The sequence below is a fragment of the Arabidopsis lyrata genome (assembly GCF_000004255.2).
Source record: "Arabidopsis lyrata subsp. lyrata unplaced genomic scaffold ARALYscaffold_6, whole genome shotgun sequence".
Classification (NCBI taxonomy): Eukaryota; Viridiplantae; Streptophyta; class Magnoliopsida; order Brassicales; family Brassicaceae; genus Arabidopsis; species Arabidopsis lyrata.
Window position 1 is genome coordinate 5,136,115 of NW_003302550.1, and position 26,827 is coordinate 5,162,941.

Sequence of the window (26,827 nt, forward strand, 5' to 3'; positions counted from 1 at the left end):
TGATCCCCAAATAAAGGAAATTAACAAACTACCATTGAATCAAAGCATTAGCTTAAACTTGAATCTTACTTTACAGGGTGATGTATCTTAACCTATAATTTTATATATGTCTTATATATCTTTTTTTTAAAAAAAAAGATAATTAAAAGTATCACTTCAGGGTTCTATCTTTTTGGTGACAAAATCTAATTAGTTAATCATTATGCATTACATGAAAAATGTGGTGACACTGTAGTTTCTGATTAGATTGTCTTTGAAGAAACAAGAGAAAATGGACTTCATGCTCTTTCAATTATTTCACAATCGGACAGTTCCATATCTACATTACCAGCAATTGTGAATACATCACCTAACCCAGCCCGTTCTGTTGGGTCGTAATCCAAAAAATAAAGTTTGAATTGGTAAATATTTTTGTCATCGAAGTTTCTTTCTTTAGAAAACAAATGGTGTAGGGATCTTTAATATCACCAAGTAGACGTTGTTAATTAGAGACATAAAAAAAACAGTGCAACAAAAAAGTCATAGAAGAAGAGTTAATAATTTCATACAATTATTAGCTGTTAACAGCTAATAAATTACATTTATTAAAGCTGTTGTTTTTGTTTTATTTGACCATTTATTGTATTTGCTTTGATGAAGCGGTGTTATTCGATTTTATACTTTCTAAGATATATAATAAATAAAAGATGTCAAAATAGAACAAAATTTGCCTTCTCATCATCACCTAAAACCTACAGCTAAACCGCGTCGGCCACGACGGCAATAAATCAAAACAGTCGGTCAACGCAAAGGAAAAAGTCATTGGGTAATAATTCATACTTCAATTTCTTTCAACAAAAATGTTCCATAGCTAAACGTAGTAGGGCACCACTAAGTTTATTTTTGTTAATGGAGCACCACTAAGTTCAATGTAATTCATTATTATTTCCAAACAACGATTTACAAAAAAAAATATAAAAAATATTACCCAACACTTAGAGATCCCAATCAAATTCCAAAACTAATCCATAGATTTTTTTTTATAAGCTAAGGATGACAATGAAAGTTAAGGTCACACGAGAAAGCATAACCAATTTTATGGTCTCATTCCCATGCCAAAATTAAAACTGGACACTCTTGTCCTTAGGTTACTACATTAACGAACTATAGTTTAAACCACGATAGGATGACTCCAAATCCAATCTAATTCATTAAAGAATGTAACTGTTTACAAAGTCATTGTGTTTTCACTAGCCATATAGCTTGTCTAGGTTAGATAAATCAAGTTTTAAAGTAATTTACAGAATTGAAAAAGAGCCAGAACCCGCAAATTTGATAGAACTATTTCTAAAACATTTTTTTGGGTAAGTTATACTTATACATTGATAAACATCGAACAGATCTCCTAACGTGGAATAACAACGTTGTAATTCAATAATAACTTCATTATTTCAAAGAAGTGACTAGTTATATAACTACTGCAACAATTCTGTTAATTATTTCATCTTACATAACGTGAACAATCGAAATCTGCATACTTTTCTCACGGTTACTTGGAAAACAGGCCATTAATTTAGATTATGTTACATCAAAAATCAAAAGGAAACAAAATATAAAAAAGAATAGTTGTAAAAATAGAACTCAGATCAATTGACGTACTGCACTGTGTTCATCGATCATAAACTGCAGAATCTGAATCTGTAACCGGAGGCGGCGAGAAATAACGGTAAGGAGAATAAGTGGTTGGAGGAGATGGAGCTTTGTACTTGTAATGAGGGAACTTATGTTTTGATGATGAGACAGAGGAATAACCATACGCTGCGGCAATCATGGTGATGATGACGGTGAGAACCATCAGGAGGATGAGGCGTGTAGGCCATAAACGTTTCATCTTCGAATCGCACAAGAGAAATTGATGAACTTTATTATTGCGGTGAAGTTTAAATAATAATATAGACCAATAGTTCCGTCTCGAGGGTTAGATAAATAGATGGCTTGATTATATATATAGGCAATGGTTTATTTTAACAAGTCAAAGGTTTTGGTGTTATCATATGGAATCTAACAACACGGCAACTTTTTTTTTAATTATCTCCTAGTGCTACTTGTATTGGGAGAAGTTTGACGAAATTAGTTAAATTGGATTTAAAAAAGGGAAATGGTACTAAGGTAATTGTGAGAAACTAATTTGCAGATCTAGCGTACAAAAGAAAGATACGGTAAAATCCTTCTTTTTTTTTTGGTTGTCGACTATGTGTGGTAAATTGGATAAAGAAAAGGGACTACCGGACTAACGTATATTCTATCGAATAATATATTTTGAATATCGTTTTAGTTGACTCTTTCTCTTTATTTTTAATTGTTTTAGACTACAATTTTGTAATTATTTTCCATGTTAATAAGTTTTCTTATTATTTAGAGTTTTAGACTATAGACTATAGTCTTGCTATGAAAACTTTTTCGGTACGGTTGAGCATTTGACAAGGGTTTAGTGATTTATTCATTAGGTTTGGAGTTCGATTATCTCAAATTATGAAAACTGAAAAGATTAGCTCCTCTATCACACACTAGTGTGGTATAACTACCGGTCATGGTTTTATTCATTTTATCAATATGTGATTCCAAATAAGACGTTTACATAAACCATCTACTGTCTTAATTCTCCTCTTTCTTGACCATTGCTTGACCAAGAAATTCTTCCAAACCAATGACAGAGGAACCATTAACTCCATCTTCCATTGCTCTCCTCACTAGTTCCTTCACCTCTTTAGCCTTTTTCCTAATCTCTTTCCCTACTTCAGTCTCCTCCATCACCAATTTGATCTTAGAAACAATCTCATCACATTTGATATCACATCTCTTCCCACGCGCCACCTCAACCGATACCCCAATATGTTTCTCCATCAATATAGAATTGAAGAATTGCTCGGCTGCCATAGGCCATCCGAGCAATGGCACACCGTGGCTAAGCGATTCGAGTATCGAGTTCCATCCACAGTGACTCAAAAACACACATGTTGCCTTGTGTGACAATATATCAACCTGTGGTGCCCATTTCTTCACAATCAACCCTCTTTCTGATCTTGTTATTCTTTCCTCAAATCCTTCCGGTAGATACTCTTTCACATCAAACTCAGTCTTCACCTCCACACCTATCGGCGGCCTCACTACCCATATGAAGTTTTTCTCGCTACTCTCTAATGCCATAGCCAATTCTAACATATGCGTCTGCAAAATCGAGTTCATTGAACCAAAACATACGTAGACAACCGAATGGTCCGGTTTTGAGTCAAGCCATGCCTTCACGGCTTCCTCTGTCGACCTTGATCCCACCTTTTTGTCAGGAGAATTCAAAACAGGCCCGACTGGCCAAACCGGAACACCGGTTATTCTACGGAAGTAGGATAGTCCGATCTGATCGATTTCCGCAACCGTGTTGAACAAGAATCCATCGAAATCAGACCATCCAGGTATAGTCTTCTTCATGAAAACCGACCAGTCATCCGTTCCATCAGCTTCTAACATGAAAGAATTCAACTGAGTTTTCTCAATCTCCCCTGCTTCTGGGAAATCATCTAAGAGAAACTGATCTTGATTGGTTTCTTTATGTGGCAAGTTTAACCATATGGATCTATAACAACCTAACCCAAAAGCACCAGAAGCACTAAAGATCACTGAATAAACACCAATCTCTTTGCAAACCTTACCGATCCAACCCAAGAAGAAATCGCCGATCACTATAACCGAGCTCTGCTCATCATCTTCTTCCTTCAAGATCTTCTTCATCAAGTCTCGAAAGGGCTCACGAAGCGACCTAGAAGCTTCAAGAAGGCTGATGACGAGAGAGTAAGGAAGAGAATCGAAATTCTCGGCGTCGTGAGGAAGGCCATGATCGGAGCTGTTGAAAGGTAACTCGATGAGGCTTATGGAGGAATCAGGTGGAAGATTGGAGCGTATTTTGGGGATGTTCAAAGGAGTATTGATCATAGAGATGATGGTTTTGTTGGCTCTGTTCATCATCATCTTTTCTAAACGAAGGGCTAAAGCTACAAAAGGGATGATATGGCCTTGTGCCATGAAAGGGAACATCACGATTCTCAGATTTCTGGGTTTAGCGTCCGCCATTGCACAGAGAGAGAATGAGAGATTTGGGGGTTGTATTTGCCGTATCGACAACGGTTCAGATTCAGACAAGGGAAAATGTGTGTTTTTGGTCTGACAATAAAGACTTTTATTTACTTAAACAAAGTTTCAAGATTGACTACATTTAATTATTTGTTACTTCTTTTTAAGGGAAGGGGCTTTTGGTAAAATCACTTTTCCATACTTTTCTAGTTTTTCTCTCTAAAAGAAAATAAATGGTGTGACATTGGCCTTTTTTGTTGCTCTCTAACTTTTTTTTTCTTATTCGTCCATATTGTGAAAAACGTAATGAATTTTTTTAAAAGTTAGGCATGTATTCATGAATCTACTTATAAGAGTATATTTATTCATTGTATCAAATTTGGCGGAAAAAAAAAATTCATTGTATCAAATTTATAGCAGAAACTGCAAAATTGAAGGTTTTTCTTTTGGAAAAAATAACAACTCATTGAAGTTCATTGAACTGAGCTTATATAAAATAAACGTCATACAGTTGAAGAACTTATATGTACAAATGATTATGGACATCAGTTCTTATCTTATGTACAAACCAATAATCATTTTTACCTGCTATGAAAATAAAAGAGGTCCTCTAATATAATTTTGTTTTGGGCCTGACACACAAAAGATATTGAAGCAAAAAAAAGAAGTAAATGGGCCTTTTTACTTGTTTTGGTATTTGAACCTAGTTTATATAACACGACAGACAACATCACTGCTACAATTACAAACGACTAAGCTATAAGCCTCAGTCTCCATCATTTCTTGTAAATCTTTAATATTAGTGTGCTTTCTTTCTAGCCTATGGTTTTACTACCTAAATCACAAATATGCATTCAATACAAAATCTCCTTGACAACTAGTATTTGACAAAAATTAAAAACCTATAATATTCTTAACAAAGACAAATGTAAAAAGATCACTGAAGCCTAGGTATAGAAACCACAAGAGATTAACAATAAGAAAAGTTAATTAAGAAGCAATCAATTTTGATTAGACTAGAGTGAGTGTGACTCTCTTCAGTTCATCCCAATGACTTGTACCTGCAAAGAACCTTACATCTCAGAACCCTATCTTGAACATAAAACCCAGGCATCACCATAACCTTAACTCGTGCGGGTCCACGGGACGATGCTGATCTCTGCCTATCTGCACCCATATCTTCCATAAAACTCGATTCAAACTCTCTGTTCTCCTCAACTCTCAAGATCCCTAACGCTGGATTGAACGAGAAGGCAAGCAAATGAAGCAACCATACACATTTTGCAGCCACAAAGAATGCTTGAAGCATTTGTTCTGACCAAGGTCTTGTCCAATTCAATGTTGTAATGATCAAACTCATCTTCTCATCGCAGAATCTACTGAACTCATCACTGTAGTATTTTGTACCCTTTTTCAATACCTCGTTCCAGCTCAAGTTTCTCAAAGAAGCAAATGACGAGAAATTCGCTTGTCTATCTTGTTCCGGATCAAGCAGTTTCGGCTTACCGTTCTTCTGGAAAACGCAGTTCTCAAAGTCTTGGTAAACCGATTGGCTTATGATCGCTTCTAAGTGGTACTGAATGATTTTGGAGTACTTAGAGGTGAATGATAAGTTGTGGGGTTGAAGGAGAGTGTTGATGTTACCAATTAGAGTAGAGTCTTCTTCGTCTATCTCTGAAACTAATGTTTTCAAGAATTGCTTTATCGATAATCTTGCTTCCGATACAATCTGCAAGAACCCTTCAACCATCACTTCTTCACTCACTGGCATCTCTGAGTTCTTCTTCCCTGAGCTTCTTCCAACATTATTCTCCTGTGACACTACTTCTGTTGCTTCTCTCAAAGCTTTCTTTAAATTGTCACAGTAACTTTCCAAGTACTGAAGCTTCTCACTTAACTCTCCCAATGAAGATTTCATCTCTAAGACTTGTGTTAACGCAGCATCCCTACTTCTATTTGCTTCCATCAATTCTCTTTTCAACTTCTCAACACCTGAATCCTTCATCACCTCGGAAACTTCCTCTGATTTCTCAGTTCTACTAGGTGAGTTAAAGATTGAATTGCTCTTTTGCTTTCTCTTTAACTTAGGGAATAACCAAGACATCACTCTTCCTCCACGGTTTCTTGGCTGAGAAGAAACAACAGCAGAGTGCGAATCCGTCAAGGGCACAACAAGATTAGAATTCTTCAAGCTCTTGGTATCGAAACCTCTTTGTTTATTGTAGTCATTGCAAGAAGAGACCGATCTAAAGTCAACCGAGCCATTGTTGCTTCTACCGGTTGTATAAAAATGTAATGGTGGAGACCTGAGAGCGTCCGACATCGTGTAAACATGATGATGAGAATCTTGATTAGGCATCACAGTCTTTCTTGAAGTTGAGGTTTTGTACGAATCAGAGAGATAAGTATCTCCATCTACTAAACCAACACCATCTTCATCCCAAGTCTCAGATAAAGTGAGATTCTTGTGATGAAATGCAGACACAGGCTCATCTTCATAGCTCTGTTTCAAGACGCCAATAGACACGTTAGCAGAGAAATGTGTGTAAGGTAAAAAGCACAGTAACTTTTGTCCAAATTCAGTACAGTGTGTCAGCTAAAGACAAAAAAAATAAAAACAGTGGTTCTACCGAATTCAGGTCTTTTCTGTTTGTCTTTATACTTTCACCACTTAAATTATTAAAGCGACTAACCAAATTAATGTATTTTTGACAATTCTTTCGAAATAATGAACCGCCTCTTTAAGATCCAAACGACATGGTACAATAAATTAAGAAAGATATAATCTAAATTGGATACTGGAATGCAATAATTAAGGAGCCTGAACCGGGTTTAACCAAATAAATCTCGGGTTCGATGAAATTATTAAAAATGTTTAAAAAAACTCCAAAAGCTTTTGAACAAAACCCAAATTCCCATACATAATGTCGAAAAATCAATCAAGTAAAAGACACAAGAAAAAGTGGACAAACTCATGGAACCAAGAAGCATGATAGTGAGAACAGAGAAAAGAGAGAGAGAGAGAAGTTACAGGAGTGAAAACAGGGTAATCATGAGCAGAGAGGTTAGGAAAAGGACGAGAAGCAGGTGAAGCAGCAGAAGAAGAAGAAGGGTTTCTGAGACTGTAATTGGAAGATGGGCTTGACTTCATCTGCATAAGACTCGCTTGAAGTGCTCTCAGCTTCACTCCATTTGCTATGGCTTCTTCTTTTTCTCTTGCCTTGTTCATTCTTGTTTCAGAAGAAGCCATGGCAGAACAAGAACAAGATTAGAAGAGAAGAGAAGGATGTGACACAAAAGAGAGAGAGAGAGAGAGAGAGAGAGAGAAGAGATAGTGAATGCGATTGTGCAAGGAATAGGGTGTGATGAGGATGATGTCTCTGTGTGTGTGAAGAAGAGAGAGAGAATGAGAAAAAATCCAAAGAATGTTCTGTCTCCCTTCTCTTAAAAGGACTGATAGAAAGAACGAACGCATGTGAAGGGCAGAGACCATTTTTTTATGTTTACTATAATGCCCTCCCTTTTTCGTTTCTTTTCATTTTTTTCCAACTTTTCTCATTTTGGTTTTTGGTTACTAACTTTACTAATGGTAACATATCATACTTAATTGAACAGTTTACAAAACCTAATTCCAGTTCTTTTACATAATTGCTATCTTATCCACTGCGAAACACATTTCCTCTGTTTTATGGTGTTATTAATTGTAAATCAATTTGTTTATCTGAAACAATGGTTTTCTATAAGTTTTGTTGTATCTTTGGGATAAATGGTTAAAAAATTTGTGAGATATAGATTACTGGATTTATTTCCATCCATACCTCTATTATTAAAAGAAAAACAAGAGTATGTGGTTTGTTTTTACCGGGAATTCTATTACTAAAGAGATATGGTTTATTCATTAAAAAAAAACTAGAAAATCTAAGTTAAACTTTATACATTTATACTAAGAAAATAGGAAAAACTAAAATTAGGGATAAAATCTATTTATAATCAATAAAAAAAAAAAAAGTAAACATTGAAATTATTATGTAGAAACACCAAACAAATAGATGACAAAAAAAAAAAAAAAAAAAAACACTAAACAAATAGAAATGCTATCCCGCTATATATTGAAAATTTGAAAGAATCATACTGTAGTTTGTTGACAAAAGAAAAGTCGTAGTCTAATTTTATAGGAAAGGGATCTCATAAATGATAAATGATTAAAATGATGATGTCTTTCAAAAGTAACACACATGTCATTGGAAACTATATCAAGGATCAATTCAAATGTTACAAAATCTATAGCAACCACTTAGAGACCTCAAGCAAAATAAAATGATTATGGTTTATATTCAAGTCAACATCAATTTGATAATATTAGTAGGTCATATCTTTTTTTTTTTTGGGTGAGTTTAGTAGGTCATATCGTAGAAGAATGGGTAAATTACAAAAAGAAATAGGCCATAGCTTAGTTAAAAAAGCTAAGATGACTTTCTGACAAAATCAATTTTGTTTAGTAGAAGATAGAATTCCGTGTGGGACTGATCATTTCTTAAGAGTTGTTTTGCAATAATGCTGTAAAGTCGAGTTGTTTACATCAGCAATTGAAGAAGAAGTCAAGAAACTAAGAAAAAAGGATTACACTGTGTTATTTATTTAATGATGAGAAAATCATTGTTAAGTAATTGTGCTTAACTTTCAAAACCAAACCCACCAAACCCATATATAAAGTACAAATAGCCTAACCTAATAAAGCGTTTTGAAAAAAACCTTCCACATGAGTTAAAGTATGTAATGCCTTTTTGCCTTTTTCATGCGAATGAACCGTGCATTTGTTTTTTCTACACTTCTTTATTAGTACCATTTATATAAGGTTTTATCGTTTCTAAACATATTTCTTTCAACAGTCTCAAAATGTAATCACTTGGGTTTTGACTTCTTATCCATAGTATTCTAGATTCTTAGCGTTGATGTTAGAAGTACAAAAATCTAAGAGAATTATAATAGTTACTATTTTCCCAACACCGTCTTAGTAAATAGTAATGGATCTAATCCGCCTTGTTCGAACACCGTCTTTCATGAATTAACGCTTGATGAAGTTAATAACGAGACGGCTACGAGTGCATGCTCACGGATCAAAGGATGGTGATGGAGATAAAGAAGAGTAAGAGAAAGAGAGAATCGAGAGATACAGTAGTTGATTAGGATAAAGCCCAACCCGGTAATTCATTCTTGTTATATCTACTGGGTCATACATGCTATTAAAGATCTATTGAAGCATTTAAAGTTTTGAGGATAGGTTTTCAAAAAAACCTAGATAGAAACTTTATAGGTAAGTATGTATGAATCATTATTGGTGTGTTATGCAACCATAAGATGGGTTAGTTTTGGTAATTCTATCAAAGTAGTTTGCATTTTTTGGAAGTTATAGAGCCGGCCTCGAGCGCAAACATGTTTGCGGCCCTCAATAGTATAAGTAAGTTTTCGGTCCATTTTTCACAAAATTTTCTTTAGATTAGTGTACATAATTGTATACGTGAAAGTGTAGGGTTCGAATCTCACTTTTACCTCATTTTCTTACTTTTTATTTTAGTTGATTAATTTTTTTTTTTTTTTTTTAACGGGATGTATTATTATTAGTTGATTAATTCATAGGCCCAATACAGTTTTTTTGCTTGTAGCCCATATATTTTCAGGGCCGGTTGCAACATATCTCAATGGAAAAAAGAAGCCTTGATTTTGAGACTAATCGACGGCTGTTAGTTTTGAAAGGTGAAAGCAAATCAATGATCTATATTTATCGAGCGTTGGAGCTGAAACTAATCGACGGTTGTTTTACTTTTGAAAGATAAATAAAAGCAAATAATGGTCTATATTTGTTAAATCATTATTCATGCGGATAAGAAAATCTTAAAATTCCTTTTAACTATAGTTTCTTCCTAATTTTCATCTAGATTCTCCACAAATAGATAAATGTCTTAGTCCACAAACTCTCTAACACATATCTTTCACAATCAAAACTTTTTTTTACATATCAAAGAGTATTTGCTCACTATGGCTCGTTCCAAGCAGACAGCTCGTAAGTCAACAGGAGGTAAGGCTCCACACTTTGCCATGAGGGTAAGGCAACACTCAACTCCGCTGCTTAAGAAACCATATAGATACAAGCCAGGAACAGTGGCCCTCAGAGAGATTAGGAAGTACCAGAAGACCACAGACTTGGTTATAAGAAAACTCCCTTTCCAAAGATTGGTTAAAGAGATAGCTCAGAGTCTCAAGGCAGATCTAAGGTTCCAGACTGGTGCTGTTTCCGCTCTTCAAGAAGCCGCTGAAGCTTTTATGGTTGGAATGTTTGAGGACACCAATTTGTGTGCCCTGCATGCCAAAAGATCAACTATCATGCCTAAAGATATCCAGCTCGCTAAAAGGCTTCGAGGCGATAGGGTTTGAGATCATAACCTTGTATTATTTTAGTTTTCGGGATTAATATTCCGATTGAAATGTACTTCTAAGCTTATTAGAAAGAAATAAAATGTTCTGAACTTAATAAATTTGAATTCCATCCGACTGTTCTGAGCTGAAGAAATAATTGTTGCATGTTACATTTTGTGGTTTTGATTCACACTGTTTTTGGAAATGAATCTAGCAAAATAAGTATAAAACAATAATAATACACAACAAGAAAAGAGCATTTTAAATGTTGTGATGAGTATACTCTTTTTGGAACACCCATTTAAGCAAAACTTATATTCATACATAATCTCGTGGATGATTTCTATGTTACAAACCTAAGCCCAGTCCAGCTAGTAGATGCTACAATTCACCTTCTGCAGTTTCTGATGAAGATGAGCAATGCCTCTGCGCGATCACCAGCAAAGACGAATTCTGCAGAATCACCATTTCTATTCAGAAAGTGACTTATCATTATCAACACTTTGTCTTTGCCAGTTGTAATGCACAATGCCAATTACACAGTTCTATTACTAATACCAGACAACAAGTCCATTTGTTTTATTAGCTAGGCACTACTACAACTAATCCAAAAGACTAAAATTGATTAAGATCAGCAAAGCAAACTTGAATACCTGAGTTCCAGCTACGATCATGCCGTTGAGAGGATGTGCAGCACAACCTGTGACAGTTTCAGACAATGAAACAAACTTGTTACTGTGATTACATCTGTCTCTCTTCTCGTTTCTCTGTGTATCCTCACTGCAACAATATATTAGAATTATCAGGAATGTAGTCATGAAGTTTAGAGAAAACATTAGATATATCGGAACTTTTCAAGTTCTTACTCGTAGTCAACGTGACAAGGAGACCTGGAGCTTGGATGGAAATCAAGAACATGAATTCCTTTCTCGCTCATGGACCCAACAACATAAATCTGCAATATATATCATATAAGTTATAGAATATGCCAAATAAGATCGGAAAATCTTCACTTATGACCGTTAATGGTAGTACAAAGTATGGTAGTACAAAGTGCAGGGCTTACAGATGATGCTGGCAGCCATGATGGTTTCCGCAAGATCAAATCAGCTGAACTGTCGGAACCATCCCTAGTGAACCAAAATCCGACATTATTAAAGCATTTTCTTTCCCAAGTGTGGATCAATTTAAATGATTCTTGTTACAAATTAAGATTGAAGTTCCTGAGTTTGCTTATAAACTTACAACCAAGCTGGGGGAGGGCAATGTACATGAGTAACTTCAGATTTATATATGTCAAGAACACCGGACCTGCACTAGAGATATCCACCAAAGGAAAATGATAAATGATATAAAATCAACGAAGCAGCACATGAAAGTAATATTTTGTTTAATCGTTTTTCCAAAATGAAATGAGCTGTTATGAAAGAATGACTTACCAACCATCGTCAAGGTGAAATGCAAGTTGATGAGGAGAGGACGGGTTTACATTAATGGAATGGATTTCTTTGGGCAAGATTTTTGACTGTGCCTGCAAAGGATACATGCAAACTTTTTCTAATGCTGCCAATTTCAGTATGATCAACTGCTGGAAGTTTCAGGGGTAACATGATTCCCACATTACAAATTCTTACTTAAAAAAACCAAAGAAGCAGAACAAGGTTACTTGAACGATGGGCGAGGGCACAAGTGAGATAGAAAACAAAAGACAGAACTTACCTTCAGAGATGCAATCTTCTGCAGCATCAGTGCGAGATGTAGAGATGCTAAAGGCAACTGGCTCATCTGAATGTTACCAATATCAAAACGTGATCAGAGCCAGAGAACACAAGAATGAAGGTAAATTCACGTAGATATTACAGATGAAATATACTGCCATAGCCAATTCCAGCTCGCCCCTTGTAAGACTTACATCTTTGCGGCTCTGAAAAGCAGAAGAGTTTCTTCCTCCACGAAGGTCCCAGATATGAATGATTCCTTCTTTACCAGCTCCAAAAATAGTCTACATGGTAGATGAAAGAAACGCAGTCTAAAACTTTGGGTCCTTACTAAATTCGAAATCAAAGTCTTACTGCAATTTCAATGATTAGAAGAACTTTACTGGGCTTGGGGATATCTTATTCTATGATTACCTGATTATCCACATATATTTGAATACTCTTGATTGAATCATATCTGTCTGTTGAAAGTTCAATGCATGGAGACACTCCTGCTCTTCTATCCCACACATGAACCATACCAAGTGTATCTGGAGAAAATATTCTGCATAAACAACAAATGCAGAAAAGTTGCTGAAGAAAGTAGGTACAATGAAGCTATAAATGTTTTTCATCACAGGGAAGAGCCATTCTACAAACCTCGAATCCTCATCACTAGTCATGGCAACATCAGATAAACCTCTAGAAACTTTGCGGCCAATAATCGATAGCTTCTGTCTAGTTTGCAATACCTGAATCACAAATAGAAAAATAATTGAAATGTGGGTGGAAAGATATGAATATTTAGCAGGGCTAGCCTAAGTAGACCAGACTAAAACTAATGATAAATTAATAAGTCTTACCACGGCCATGTCAGTGGCCGTGTCATTTCAATTAATAATTGACTGCCTTTTCTTATAATCGTAATGGGAACAATACATACACTATTCGGAAACCATGTTGGAAAGGGAATTTTGCTATGCCTAAGATAGAAATACGGCGATACATCTGTGCTTCTTGTTTCTAATATATAAAATATAAACTGAGCTTACAAGAAGAAAACCTACCTAAGTCATGATGATGCAGTCACACGAGTTGTAACCAGAAACAATTGCCATTTGACAAACAACCATATAACTGATATCCATGTGATCTCAAAGTCAGAAATCATACCTCAGTTGGTTTGGGAGACATGTAACTGATATCGAAGATAAGCACTTGATCATGTTTCCTCGATGTGCAGGCTACCTATATGAACTATAATTGCTCAATAGAAATGTTTTTAACTGAGGTTTTAAGAAAAAGAAGAAGTCAAGATGGGCATTGTATTGACTATTGAGCATATACCTCATTCTGGTTTGAAGGATTCCATCTAGCGACATCGAATTCCCTTCCGGGAGGGTAAGAAAAATGCACAACATGCTTACTTTCATCTTCCAAAGAACCTAAGATTGATGACTCAGGATTCAAAACTGTAATGAATAAAGGTACAAAAACTTGTATAAGAAGCACACTCTGAGCAGACAGACTATAAACGTATGATCCAGAAACACCACCATCATTGATATCTAAAAATATTATATACCTTGCTCATATAGACTTTAGTTAAGGAATATCATTGACAACTGGTGTTCAAAAAATGGGAACTTTATTCTCAGTTACAAGACACTTGAGTATTTAAGACTGAAGGTTGTTTAGCCTTGCCAAAAATTGAACCCTTCACAAATAATGAGGAGCTGTGCACTATACCAACGTAGATACAAAGCTCAGGCAAAAATTGCTGCCACATTTGCGTGAGATTTGAGTGAAATCAAGTTGAATTTGAAATGAATGCTTAACTAAAACTTGGAAACCATTACAGCTCAGAACCAAAGACAAAAGAAAAGCTTTTTGAATAAAGAGACACCTAGAAAATGAGCATAGATCAAAGCTTCACCTGGGCCAACCTTACTCTGGCAATATAGAGATTCAAAGTCATGCACCATCAAGCATCCTGATCTTGTGACAGACACAATGAATATACCCTGGAAACAATACCTTTACCTAAGAAATGGTAACAAGAGAATCGAAGGCAAAAATAACACAAGGACTCGAGACATCCTATATCTCAAGAGTAAACAGACATAGATAAGTAATGATGAACATCTACGGAAACAAGAGCAAAAGTATTGATGAGAACTAACCCGGCTATCAAAATCTAGTCCTGCAACACCTCGCCTGGATAACCATAGAAAAGGGTCCAAATGAATCAAATAACAATCAATCAGTTATTATCAAACCAAGCTTCAAATTCTACATACTCAAAAAACGAGAAATAATAATGGTCAGAGAAACAATTGAAAATACTAACATTGTCGGGCAATGATATAGGCGTTGGATCTCCCTCATCTGAAATACAAACTCTTTAGCTCTCTCGACAAGAGAAACTTCAAAATAAACCAGATGAAAAAATCTTACATGGGTTATACATGGGTTCTCGTTCAAGTGATAAAAATGTGAAAATTTCCCAATCTTCGCAACAAAACAAAATCCAAAATTACCAAAATTTAAAGGAGAAATAGTCTCAGGATAAATAAGGCTGAAAACGAAGGGAGTGTGAAACCTCCAAGTAGGAATGAGCAACTAGAGAATAGAGTTCGTGTCGGTAAGCTGACTCCAATCGTCCAGTCACTTCGATTAAAGATCGCTTCCATGGCCGCCTTCAAGGGGAAAAATCGCCAATTGATGAACAGAGAAGATGAGAGAAACAAATACTTAGTAGACCGAATTACCTGACCGTCGTTGTAGATTTTGCCGGCGATGACTCCGGCGAAACCAAGTATTTCTCCATTGATTTTGACCTCGACTGATATAATTTGGGGATTCTTAAGTTAATTTTCCCGCCATTCACTTCTGGGTTTTAAGTCCCCCATAAACTACTCCAAATAAAGCCGGTCTACCAAATTATTATGGACCGAATTTATAAGCCCAAATAATAAAGGCCCATTGGAAAACTATGACTACTTGAGTTTATTTCTCTTGTAGAGGATATTCGTTTCCTTGACTTCCAAGCTTTAGATCTCGAATTCTTTACGACCTCACGCGGCAGTTCTCCGTGTACCTTCCCGGCTGAGGTACGGTTGTTCTTATCAACTTCTTTTTCAGTAGATTCGGTAGTTTTGTTTTGTTGGGGGAGATTGCATAAGCCAATAATTTTAGGTCAATAAAAAACAAAAATGAAATTCGGAGAATCTGATTTTGACGTTCTTAATGATTTGATATTCATGGTTTTTTCAAAATTTATCTACAATCTGACTTTCATGTTTATTATATATATATATATATATATATATATTTTCCCCTATCTATCTTGTAGAAAAAAATGTCCAGTCCGATGCAGAATGATTTGCATTTGGAGAAAGACAATTCAAATCAAGCTCCGGCTGATGTAGCAATCGTTGCACCACCTCCAGAGATGAGAATTCATATCGATAAAATAGCACGTGTGGGAAAGGGTTGAGGATAGAGAGAAGGATCATGAACGTTAGTGAGATTCCCTCTAAATTCGACTTTCTGAAGAAGTCAGATCCTTATCACGCATATTACAAGCACAAGGTTACTGAATACCTTGCTAAGAATCAAGATGAAGGAGCTCAGGATATTCATCAACCTGAAGCTCCAGCTACTCTTAAAGGTGATGCACAACACTATCTCCGGCCTCTTCCTTTAAGGGATCCGGCTTCCAAGTTCCCAGATTATGTTCTCCCTGAAGGATATACTATAGAGGATCTTGATACTATTATTCTCACAGCGCAGTTTGTGGGTCGGTACGGGCCGGAATTTTGGTTGGATTTGATGAAGGAAGTGGATAACAAACCTCTGTTTGAGTTTTTGAAGCCAGCTGACAGCAAGTTCGATTATTTCAATCGGCTTTCTGTTGTGGCTTCGGAAGGACTAAAGCGATCCGAAAAGCTGACTAGTTCTCGTATGGCGATTGTTATTAAGGCTTTTTTCTACCATCTTCGTCGTAAAAAGGATAAGCGGGTGTTGAGCCACAAGGAGGGAGCGGCAAAGGCTAGTACTGTGTTTGGTGCTTTGTATGCTTTTGTGGGTGCTGATGGCTGCTTTGCTGACATCAAGGACGAAGATTTGCCACTACTTCAACACCCTTCAGCGATCAAGAACATACTAACAAAGCTGCAGCCTCGTATGCCTCCACTGGGATCTCAGCCAAAACTATAAACAAAAGCTTGACGAGTCAGCTCTTGTTTCAAAACTTTGAAGGAGAAAATAATTGGGGGTGATCTAAATGCTAGCAAGCAACACTTAAGTTACGTGGAAGAGCCGGGTTTTAAAAGGACACTTGCAACATTACAATGTGAGAGCAGGAGTGCTTTTGTTAGAACACAGGGAATTGGTTTTCAATTTTTCAATCTCTTTAACTCTTCTTTATGTTTAAAATAAATTAACTTAAGTTTTGCTATTGACTTAACGCTATAATCTTAAAGAACTCTTTGCTCTTAATATTATGTGATGCTCATGTTTCATGTTTAATTAGAGAAAAGATTCAAAAATCTTTTTAAGCATTTCACATGACTCCCAACTCTTGCATTGAGATTTGAGAGAGAGAGAGAGAGAGAGTCAAGTCAACCATATTGAGATATTAGAAGATCAAGTTTGTGTTTGCCTTTTGGTCTTTTCTTCTTTCGGCTTAACATTATTATTACAGTAGCATAAAAGAAAAGCTCAGTTTTGTGAGAGCTATTGATATGAAGTCAACATTCTCAACACATAATTTTTTAGTATATTATACTTTTAGCTACAATATAACTTAAATTCCGAAGCACCTACGCACAGTACTAATCTGGCAGCTGGTTCTGCACTTCAGACATGTCAAACAGGTCCAGTCATAACTAACTGAAACAATTTTAAATCTGAACATAGCAATGAATCTCTTATCTTAACATTTTAAGGCCAATCCAATGGTAACTGATACTTACCAGTTACCAGCAGATCAATACTTACTAAACCCATCTCTTATGTGAACCAGAGGAATCTCTTGGGGTGGTCTGAATTGGCCTTCTAGGTTTCCTTGAATCACCTGTAGAAGAACCTCGTCTCATCCTTGAAGAAGAAGAGGAAGAAGAAACGGAAACAGGCTTCCGAGTAGTCGATGGACTAACTACTGAAGGCGGCTTTACAGATTTTACAAGTGACGTCGAGGATTTAGCTGGCGCTGATTTATGGGTTTGTCCCACAGCTGAGAGCTCCTCCTTTATGGAATCAACTGGAGCCTCCAGCACAGCCCGTCGGGGTGTGTCTACAGTAGCTTCTGAATCAGAGGATGAAGTAGCTGTAAGAACATCCATATCATAAAGAAGATTATCCATTCTCATTGGGAATTCATGGGTATTTGAGACTGCAGGTGAATAGGAGGACCTCCGGAGCCTAGTGAGCTGTGTGACCTGCGCATTTCACAACGAATGGACGGTATCATATACAACAATTTTTAGTACTGAAGTTGTTAACAGGAACATTTCCGGATGAAAATTGAAACTAAGGCTCTGGAACTTGTAAAGGTTGGTTAAGTTTTTTACCTTTTCTTCTAACACCAGAACGTCTCTCTTGAGCTTCTTAATTATTGTCTTCTTCCTGCGAATTATGTCTTCAAGCTCCGTTTCACGCTGTTAAAGAAAGAAGAAACATATCTTTGTGTAAGTCATATGAAAATTTAAGGGCGTTTGAAAAAGTATAGGAATCCACGGTTACCTTTGAACCAGCTTTGTTGGTCAGCTGAAGAAATGAAGTTAAGTCCTTTATTGTTGCATCTTTCTCCTGACACTCCTTTCTGAGGGAAAGCATGTCTTGGTCGAGCGAAAGACTATCAAACTGCAATAAACATTTAAACAAGTTATTATTGATTTGCAAATTGCAACAAAACCAACCAAGATCCACACAAAAATTGCTTCACCAAAATTTCACATATTCTTTACATACATGGGTTTCTGCAGCTGAAGTGACACTAGAACACCAATCTGACATATAAGATATACGCCTTTCCTCTGGCTCTGCATCAACCACCAGATTTGTGGGAGCTTTATCCTAAACAGTGAAAACATGATCAATATAGGTTCATATAGAGATGCTCAGTGATTGCCATAGAAAATGAAAGAGCAAACACACAGACACACACCTGTATAGCAGGTGACGAGTGATGATGCTGATCACATAGCCAGCAGCCACAATCTACAAAAGTAATCTTCTCAGATCCAAATTTTTCTTTAGGAGTTGATCGTAGATCATCATGATCTAAGACCTTGGATAGAGTTCCAGACTGATCTTTGACAAGATGTAGCTCTTGACACAAATCATCAAGCTTTTGTTGCATGCTTGAAAGAACCTGATCCTGAAATATCCACACTTGCAGTTAAAGAACACACCAATTCTACAGTAAGAATATCTCTTAAGAATCCAAACACAAAATGGATGAAAAAGGTCCAAGACTTCATCAGTAAGACCATTGTGAGTCAAAACTTAGAATAGCTTGATCAGCCTAAGTATAAAACTTGGACTAGTAATCACTTAAACGTCGAGATCTAGATAGATAAACACACACAAAATTGTATGAAATTCAAAAAGATGTAACGGAAATGGAAGCATAATTGAACAAAATCATGAACTAAAGCAAAGTGCTTTAAATTAAACAATCCGAGAAAAACGCAAACTTTTTAATCAGATAAAATTGTCAAAGTAACGAAATTTCTCAAATCTCTAGCAGATATATAAGAGAATCAACAACACTCACCCTGAGATCAACCGATTTCTGGAGCTGTCGAATGAGACCATTCTTCTTCGACTCAGCGGCGGCGACACCAATGACCGCCACAATCAGGAATCTCTGGTAAGGCGTGAAGAGCTCCCACGCGAGGGCTTCCTCTCGGCTCAATCCGCCGCCGATTGATCGCGCTGAGCTGGCTTCATCGAAATTGACGAGTAAACCCTGGAGAGAGATGTAAGCTAGCGGCCGAGAGGATTGTAGTGGCTGACAGCGACGGGTGAAGTGAGCTGACAGAGGCGGAACGAGAGAGGAGAAGAAGGGGGCGAGATGGACTGAAGCGGGCGGAATTGGGTAAGACCCGGGATCCGGATCCGACCCGGGTTCATCCATGGAATGGAAGAGCCGAAAAGGAATCAACGAGGTTAGAGAAAACGGTTCGTCTTCAAAGAGAGATTTCTCAATATTCAATTTTGGGTTCTTGGATTTTTCTGTACTTTCAAAAATTGAGATTTCCCCCGTAAGGAAGGTGATGCGACGTTGCATTGAGCATCATCATCTGGGTCTACATTGAAGCCACGTATACATTGAAGCCTTTTTGGTTAATTTTCTTTTTAGTGTCTCTAATACATACTGTAGTAATTTTCTTCACTAACACATTTTTCTGGTGTTTTGATTTTAAAAGTTTTGTTTCATTATTTGAAAAAATAGCCAATTGAAATTTTATTCAAAAGAAATATGTTTTCTTCTTATTCGTCTTTTTTTTTTATTAAGACTAATCGAGTAGTTCTAGACAGAAAATCATACTTTTGTTTGTCGTTTTCGGACTTAAAAAAAGGCACAATATTATTTGAAAGACACTAGTCCAAAACTCACTTGGTCTCTATTTATTTTTTTGTATGAATTCGTCTCTATTTATTTGCATGGCACGTCAATACTTAAAACCTTTATTCGCTGGTCTCTCATGTGCTTGCTCATGCATTACTTACGGGAACCACATCCACATTTTAGTTCTCTTGAGTCTTCTTATCTTACCTAGGTATTTTGATTGAACCATTATTTTGCAAACATTAATTCACGATTCGATTACACGTGAACGTCTTAGTGATATAGACACGTGCTATGTCCTAGTCCTTGGGAAATCGACCTTTCTTTTTGTTTTTCTTCGTTTTCTGAACTATGAAGAAAAGTCGTCTGTTGTTGACTCCCCTGCATACTACCTACATTTTTTGAGTATTCTTCTATAGTATTACTATCTTTCCCAAAAATCTCTCATCTTTGCGCACTCAAACCACAGTTTACTAAAGTTAGTTACAGTAGATTACACAATAGCCGACAAAAAGTAGTGTTTTGTGGATGATCATTGCATAAACTTAATTGTATAATGATTGTTGTCATAATCCATGTTAGTATATATTTCAGTCGACTGAACAGTCTGAACTACGAATCATTTTATAAAGTTCTAAATATGCATTAGACGGCAAACGAACCACATGCGGGCACATGAGTTGTCTTTTGAATAATCAAACTATCAAAGCCATTAATGTCTTCCTTCTGACTTGACACTTCCTTCTAAATCTCTTGATACAATTAAACAACTGCCAAATCTCTGAATCACGTTTACTCTAGCTGTCTCCAAACCTGTCCTGTTTTTAGGGCCGACCATGAATTTTCAGATATCTCTAGGATTATATAAATTTCAAGGGAATTTAAACAATGTCGGTTGAAATATGAAAATGAATAGCGACTACAAAAAATAAATGTTTGATGAAAAAATATGTTGATTTCTGTTTATTTATCGATGACAGATTGAACAAGACAAAAAAACCTTTACATATTTGAGTCGTTGCTCGGCAGATTTTGTACATTAGAGAGTAACAAAAACAAGCATATAATAATCAAAACCGTAGCGGAAAATGCCAATCAAAGGGAAATTATGGTTCGTGGAGGGTGATAATGTGCGCAACGTGGAGGCAATTTGCAATGATTAGGATTGTGGATCATACTGTAGAAAAAAATAACTAAAAGTTTACAAAAGATTTTCTTAATTATAATTCATTGACTCAAAAGTTGAACAAGAAAGACGAAAAATATAACATCTTTACACAAAAACGGTTGATATATTTATGTACAAATTGATAACAAGGACAAAGATCACATGCTCATCTACAATGATAAGATCGAGATTGACAGTAAATTAAAAAATCATGCATCTATAGTGTGGACAAAATGAGAAACTAGGATAATATGCAGAGACAAGATTAAAAAAAAAAAACTAATAGATGTATTGCCACGATTGTTGTTTTGATCTCATTTTTCGAATATCTTCGTCTTTTGTATAGCTTTGTAATTCCAGTACGTATCGGAGTCCAGACTCCGGAGAATCGTAGAGAACAAGCCCAGATCATGGATAGTATAACTGTGCAAGCAGGCGACAGAAACAAACAAAACCATGTTATTAGCAGAGCCGTGTCTAGGATTACAGACACCAGAGGCGATGTTATAAAAAACCTCAATCCATATAAAATAATTTTTTGAAAAAAAATAATATGTGAGACCAAAGCGGGTTAATAGTCCTCTTATAAATGGGAGATCAAATTAGAGGTGCATGTTAACCATATTTTTTCGAAAGATTTAGGATTTTCCCCAAAACTAAACGCTACCTAGATATATAAAACAAAGTTTATAAACTACTAATCATCATCATTCCAAACAAATTGAGTAAGAAAACCCAAAATGTAGTTATAGTCTCTTTTATAAGTTATAATTATTTATTTATTTTGAAAAACTATAAATTATAATTTAGTTTGTAAATCATAACTCATAATTACTAATTTAAAATGTAGTCTCATTTTCTTTGTTTATGTTTTATCAAATCTTGTATTAATAAACAAAAAGCACTAAACCAATATGAAAACAAAAGTTAGAAGCTTAGTTGATTTTTTTTAAAAATGGCCGTAGGCCAATGTTTCTATTTTTCCTTCATAGCCACGGGCCTGGTTATTAGTAATGAATAATGATCCAATCTTGACCACAAACATAAAATATGAAAAATAAGAAGCACTAGAATTTAACCCGCGGTACACCGCGTGGCTATATTTTTTTAAAAAATATAATGTTATTTTTTAAAGTTTAACTGAAGATATATCATATTAATTTATATTTTTAAATGTAGATATATATCTATGTATTATCTAGTGTATGATTACTATTGTTTAGGTTTCAATTTTTAAAGTATAGATACGAAAACATACATTTTTTTTAAGTAACGATGTATGGTGGATTTTAAAATTTTGAATATTTGACTCTGAAGTATACCGTGGGTCGGTTTTTTAATAACTGAAAATTTTAAGTTGTATTTGTTTTGTTAATATTGTTTCTTTTGTTTTGTGTTTAAGATTGTATAATTGTATTTTGATTGTTAATTTTAGGATTTCATACTTAATATACCGTTATTAATATCGACTCAAACCCGTCATTCCATATAAACCCGTCTATATTATCCTATTAGCTAAATTATTAGTGTTATAAAATCCAAGAAAATAAATTATTATTGTAATAAAATCCAATGATTTTAGGATCTCACCCGTGGTATACCGTTCTTTGAATGATTTTAAATTTATTTTACTAATATATATTTTAAATTTATCATATAAAATATATGATTTCAGGTTTTTGTGTTTTTATTTTATTTAAATAAAGCAACGGCTTAAATGATGACATATATAGTTTTTTTCTTGTATGTGTATATAATTTTTCTATGTGAATATTTTGATTATTATAAATTAGTATTTTTATTACTATGCAAAATGTTAATATAAATATTTGCTATAAAAGTTTTTTGAAGATATATGGAAAGATTGTGTAGAGATTTTTAAAAACAAATTAGGCAAGATATTGTTTGGTTCATATATTTTATTTAAATTTTGTAAAAGTAAATAATAAATGCCAATGACATTCTTTGTAAATACATTCCAACTCCAGGATTTATTTGCTAAAAGTCATCCAAAAATGTATATATAGATGCAAGGCTTTTACCAAAAAAAAAAAAGAAGCATGCAAGGTACGTGACGTGGCAATCAATAAGAAGGTTCAACGAAGCAAGGTCTTTAACAAAAAAGTAATACTTCGTCGTCTTTACGCCAATCAATATGTGACTATATAATAACACCATATAGTTAAGTCACACTTCCATGTCAACGTGCTTCAACCTATGTAAAGAGCTCGTAAACAGTTAAACACACATATATGATATATCACACAAAGATCCTTTATACTATGGATACTAAGAAATCGGTAGTGATCCTATTGAGCAACGTCTTCGTGTTGCTCCTAGCCGCCACGGTGGTTCAATCTTGCTTACCATCCGATCGAGCGGCGCTTCTAGAGTTCCGGGCAAAGCTCAATGAGCCATACATTGGAGTTTTCAACACTTGGAAAGGCCAAGACTGTTGCAATGGCTGGTATGGTGTGAGCTGCGATCCCAACACCCACCGAGTCGCCGGCATTACACTCCGAGGAGAATCCGAAGAACCTATTTTTCAAAAGGCAAAACGGAGCGGGCTAATGACCGGCTCCATTTCGCCCTCGATATGTAAACTCACTCGTCTCTCCGGCATCATCATCGCCGATTGGAAGGGAATTTCCGGTGGGATTCCTAGTTGCATTGAGAATCTTCCTTTCTTGAGACATTTAGATCTCGTCGGAAATAAAATCTCCGGCGTGATTCCGGCGAATATCGGGAAGTTACTGAGGCTGAAAGTGTTGAATCTCGCCGACAATCACTTATACGGTGTGATTCCTCCGTCGATCACGAGATTAGTGAGTTTATCGCATCTGGATCTCAGGAATAACAATATCTCGGGAGTCATACCGCGAGATATTGGTCGTTTAAAGATGGTGAGTCGTGTGCTTTTAAGCGGTAACAAAATCTCGGGTCAAATACCCGAATCTCTGACCCGGATATACCGGCTCGCGGATCTTGAACTCTCAATGAACCGAATCACCGGTCCGATTCCGGGTTCGTTCGGCAAAATGTCGGTGCTCGCTACATTTAACCTCGGCGGAAACTTAATTTCCGGCGAGATTCCGGGGAGTCTAATGGCATCATCGATCTCGAATTTGAATCTGAGCGGGAACCTTATCACCGGACGGATACCAAACACGTTCGGGCCGAGATCGTACTTCACGGTGCTGGACCTCGCGAACAATCGTCTTCAGGGACCAATTCCGACCAGTATCGCGGCGGCGTCGTTTATTGGCCATCTTGACGTGAGTCATAACCATCTGTGTGGGAAGATTCCGACGGGATCTCCTTTTGATCATCTCGATGCGACGTCGTTTGCATACAATACTTGTCTTTGTGGAAAGCCTCTTGGGAATTGTAAGAAATAATTAATTACCCTAAAAGATTTGAGGGAATCAAATAGATTGATTATAATTTTCACGTTAGACCATCCGCAGTAGTGTAAGTGTGAAGGAAGGGTGTAAGATTTTTTATTATTATTATAATTTAAAGTAAGAGAGAAAAGAGAGAGAGAAAAAAAAAAAAGAAAGTATCTTACATCCGAGTGTAAACTTACACCCGGGTATGAAGAGAGACAACTTTTACATTAAATCTATTTTTTTAATACTTACACCCCCTTTGGAATGCACCACTGCCTATGCTCTTATCATGTAACTAAAATATTTTTATTTGGTGTTTTGTTTAGTCTTCTTGTTTATCTGTCTTGAATCTTGATTCTCTCAAACTATCATCAATGAGACACCTCGAACGAAATGAAATGAGCTATTAGGATCAACTTTAAAAATAAAAAAAGTTTAGAAATGTGGACCGACCACGCTTGTGAGATCAGTAAAGCCCGGGATACATCCAATAATTTTGTCTGACTAGACTTTAGAAACCCAATTTTCGACGACCGGATTTGGTACATAATGAATTCATCTCCTTACATATAATTTAAAACAGTTTGGTTAGTAAGTTAAACACTTTAAAGATACGTTTTTCATGTATCTCTTGTTTTTGTGTGTTCACTTAGAGAGATTGGTGGGTTACTTAACAAAAACTATAGGCCAAATTGGTTTGTTGGGCTTGTATTCAATGTCGGTGGTGCACCGTGCTTGAGTCGTCTTTTAGAAGAATTGAAGATATATTATTGCCATAACTCCATAAGTTTTACAACTGAGTTTTAGTTGTAAATTAATATTTGACGTAAATATCTCACACCTTTAAGCAATTCTGCATTGACCCGTATTTGTTGATCATAATCTGCAAAGGATGTGCAATGAACTATATTTTTTGCGATGGAACATTTTTTTTAATGATGATCTCTTTGATCCGTCATTGAATACAAATTTCATATTTCGAAGATAAGGTAATAATATTGACAAAGTTTCTGATAGATGATCTCTATAACACCAAACACGATTATCATAGCTAGTCACAACTAGATTACATAAATTTATTCATTAATGGTAATATCGATTTAGATTCTAATATAAGTGATGATGGGCGGCTTGCCCCGTAAAGATCATTACAAGTAGAGGTGTCAAGCGGGCCGATAGCCCGCGGGCTTTGTCCAAGTAGCCCACGGTGGGGCGGGCTTGAACATCATTTTTTATGCCCATAAAATAGCGGGCCTCGCGGACAAGCCCAGACGGATTGCGGGTTTTGCGGGTTTTTGCGGGTTTTGTCCGCGGATTTGCGGGCCGGCCCGCGGACTACAAATATTTAATAAAAATAAATAATTAATATAAATAAATAAATATTTTTACATATTCTGAAATATATATGTGAAATATATGAACATATAACGAAATTTAATGTATAAAATTATAAGATTTACAAAAAAAATTAATTCTAAATTTTTTTTAATTGAAAAATTGTTAATTTCAAATTTTAAAAATTAATTTTATTTTTTTAATTATTTTAAAAATACTTAAAACTAAGCTCGCAGGCCGGCCCGCTAACCCGTTGAGCTTAGCGGGGCGGGCCTGGATATATCATTTTTGCCCGCAGTCCTAGCGGGCCAGCCCGCCGCGGTCTCATAAACTTAAATGTCTATCGCGGGCCGGCCCAGATGGACGCGGACCGGCCCGTGTGACACCTCTAATTACAAGTTTACAACTATGCCTTGTTTTAAAAATCGCTAGGCGCTAGTCGGGCGCTCGGCATGGGCCTAGCGATTAATCGGAAAATCGGATTAAAATCGGAGATTAATCGGGGATTAATTTTAGGGTTATTTTAATATTTTTAAAATATATTAATCCAATATTGTAAAAATTTATGATTTTTATTACAAATTTATGATTTTTATTAAAATTTGAACACAAGTTATTGTAAAACATCACAAACTCTCCATTCAAATGATTGAATAACAAAAATAAAAAGTTTTTTTATACTTGCAATCTAAAAAATAATCGGGGTATATAAGATTAGGCGGAAAGTAATCGGATTAGGCGGTGAATAATCGGGTTACTGATTTTTTAGGGGATTAGTCATTAATCGAGGCGGATAGGGTGGGCCTAGCGATTAAGCGGGGAGTAATCGGGACTAGGCGGGGATTTTTAGAACAGGGCAACTATGTAGTAGACATATTTTTTTTTTAGAAGAACAACAAGATACGACACAAAGAACACGTGAATACCGTGCCGGAGAGAATTGGACAACAAGTATGTGATGCTTCTAAGTTACTTTTATTATTAACAGGAATACCGTACATGAGAGAATTTCATAACAAGTCTGTGTGCAAAGTATGCTTTGAAGCATTCTATTAGTTAAAAATATTTATGGTTGATGCTGATTGTAAAATTTATAGAAAGTTTCAACTTTAACTGGTTAGATAAACGTATGACATAG

The 26,827-nt window shown here is 35.8% G+C and overlaps 7 protein-coding genes and 1 pseudogene across 9 annotated transcripts; 3 read left to right on the forward strand and 5 right to left on the reverse strand.

Annotated features, from left to right (window-relative positions):
• Positions 1–1,455: 1,455 nt before the first annotated feature.
• LOC9309652 lies at positions 1,456–2,028 on the reverse strand. The gene has a single exon (XM_021022917.1). It carries the CDS (start codon positions 1,868–1,870, stop codon positions 1,649–1,651), a length of 222 nt encoding a protein of 73 aa, XP_020878576.1. The 5' UTR covers positions 1,871–2,028; the 3' UTR covers positions 1,456–1,648.
• Positions 2,029–2,537: 509 nt separating this feature from the next.
• On the reverse strand, positions 2,538–4,210 carry LOC9309653 (UDP-glycosyltransferase 92A1). The gene has a single exon (XM_002873539.2). The coding sequence runs from the start codon at positions 4,102–4,104 to the stop codon at positions 2,635–2,637; it is 1,470 nt and encodes a 489-aa protein (XP_002873585.1). The 5' UTR covers positions 4,105–4,210; the 3' UTR covers positions 2,538–2,634.
• A 637-nt stretch (positions 4,211–4,847) lies between these two features.
• On the reverse strand, positions 4,848–7,638 carry LOC9309654 (IRK-interacting protein). The gene is made up of 2 exons (XM_021023472.1): positions 7,136–7,638; positions 4,848–6,607 (listed from the first exon to the last, which is right to left on the reverse strand). The coding sequence occupies exons 1-2, from the start codon at positions 7,352–7,354 to the stop codon at positions 5,147–5,149; spliced, it is 1,680 nt and encodes a 559-aa protein (XP_020879131.1). The 5' UTR covers positions 7,355–7,638; the 3' UTR covers positions 4,848–5,146.
• Positions 7,639–9,679: 2,041 nt separating this feature from the next.
• On the forward strand, positions 9,680–10,637 carry LOC9309655 (histone H3-like 4). Its single transcript, XM_002871486.2, has one exon. It carries the CDS (start codon positions 10,141–10,143, stop codon positions 10,534–10,536), a length of 396 nt encoding a protein of 131 aa, XP_002871532.1. The 5' UTR covers positions 9,680–10,140; the 3' UTR covers positions 10,537–10,637.
• Positions 10,384–15,090, reverse strand: LOC9307603. 2 transcript variants are annotated; one of them, XM_021021626.1, is made up of 19 exons: positions 14,987–15,090; positions 14,818–14,914; positions 14,673–14,726; positions 14,566–14,603; positions 14,399–14,432; positions 14,152–14,239; positions 13,563–13,660; positions 13,389–13,463; positions 12,876–12,967; positions 12,651–12,780; positions 12,431–12,520; positions 12,238–12,303; positions 11,958–12,049; positions 11,764–11,829; positions 11,585–11,648; positions 11,385–11,473; positions 11,172–11,298; positions 10,911–10,971; positions 10,384–10,461 (listed from the first exon to the last, which is right to left on the reverse strand). In XM_021021626.1, exons 1-19 carry the CDS (start codon positions 15,043–15,045, stop codon positions 10,424–10,426), a joined length of 1,458 nt encoding a protein of 485 aa, XP_020877285.1. In that variant the 5' UTR covers positions 15,046–15,090; the 3' UTR covers positions 10,384–10,423. The 2 variants fall into 2 exon arrangements, with proteins under 2 accessions (XP_020877285.1, XP_020877284.1); XM_021021625.1 differs by lacking the exon at positions 10,384–10,461 and having other exon boundaries at positions 10,665–10,971; positions 13,563–13,687.
• A 62-nt stretch (positions 15,091–15,152) lies between these two features.
• LOC9309656 lies at positions 15,153–16,736 on the forward strand (annotated as a pseudogene). Its single transcript, XR_002331167.1, has 2 exons — positions 15,153–15,328; positions 15,571–16,736. The product of XR_002331167.1 is annotated as a probable splicing factor 3A subunit 1 (transcript).
• A 192-nt stretch (positions 16,737–16,928) lies between these two features.
• On the reverse strand, positions 16,929–19,436 carry LOC9307604. Its single transcript, XM_002873542.2, has 6 exons — positions 19,000–19,436; positions 18,388–18,600; positions 18,192–18,296; positions 17,964–18,083; positions 17,792–17,878; positions 16,929–17,659 (listed from the first exon to the last, which is right to left on the reverse strand). The coding sequence occupies exons 1-6, from the start codon at positions 19,360–19,362 to the stop codon at positions 17,219–17,221; spliced, it is 1,329 nt and encodes a 442-aa protein (XP_002873588.1). The 5' UTR covers positions 19,363–19,436; the 3' UTR covers positions 16,929–17,218.
• A 3,597-nt stretch (positions 19,437–23,033) lies between these two features.
• LOC9309657 (DNA damage-repair/toleration protein DRT100) lies at positions 23,034–24,703 on the forward strand. The gene has a single exon (XM_002871488.2). The coding sequence runs from the start codon at positions 23,218–23,220 to the stop codon at positions 24,361–24,363; it is 1,146 nt and encodes a 381-aa protein (XP_002871534.2). The 5' UTR covers positions 23,034–23,217; the 3' UTR covers positions 24,364–24,703.
• Positions 24,704–26,827: the final 2,124 nt, after the last annotated feature.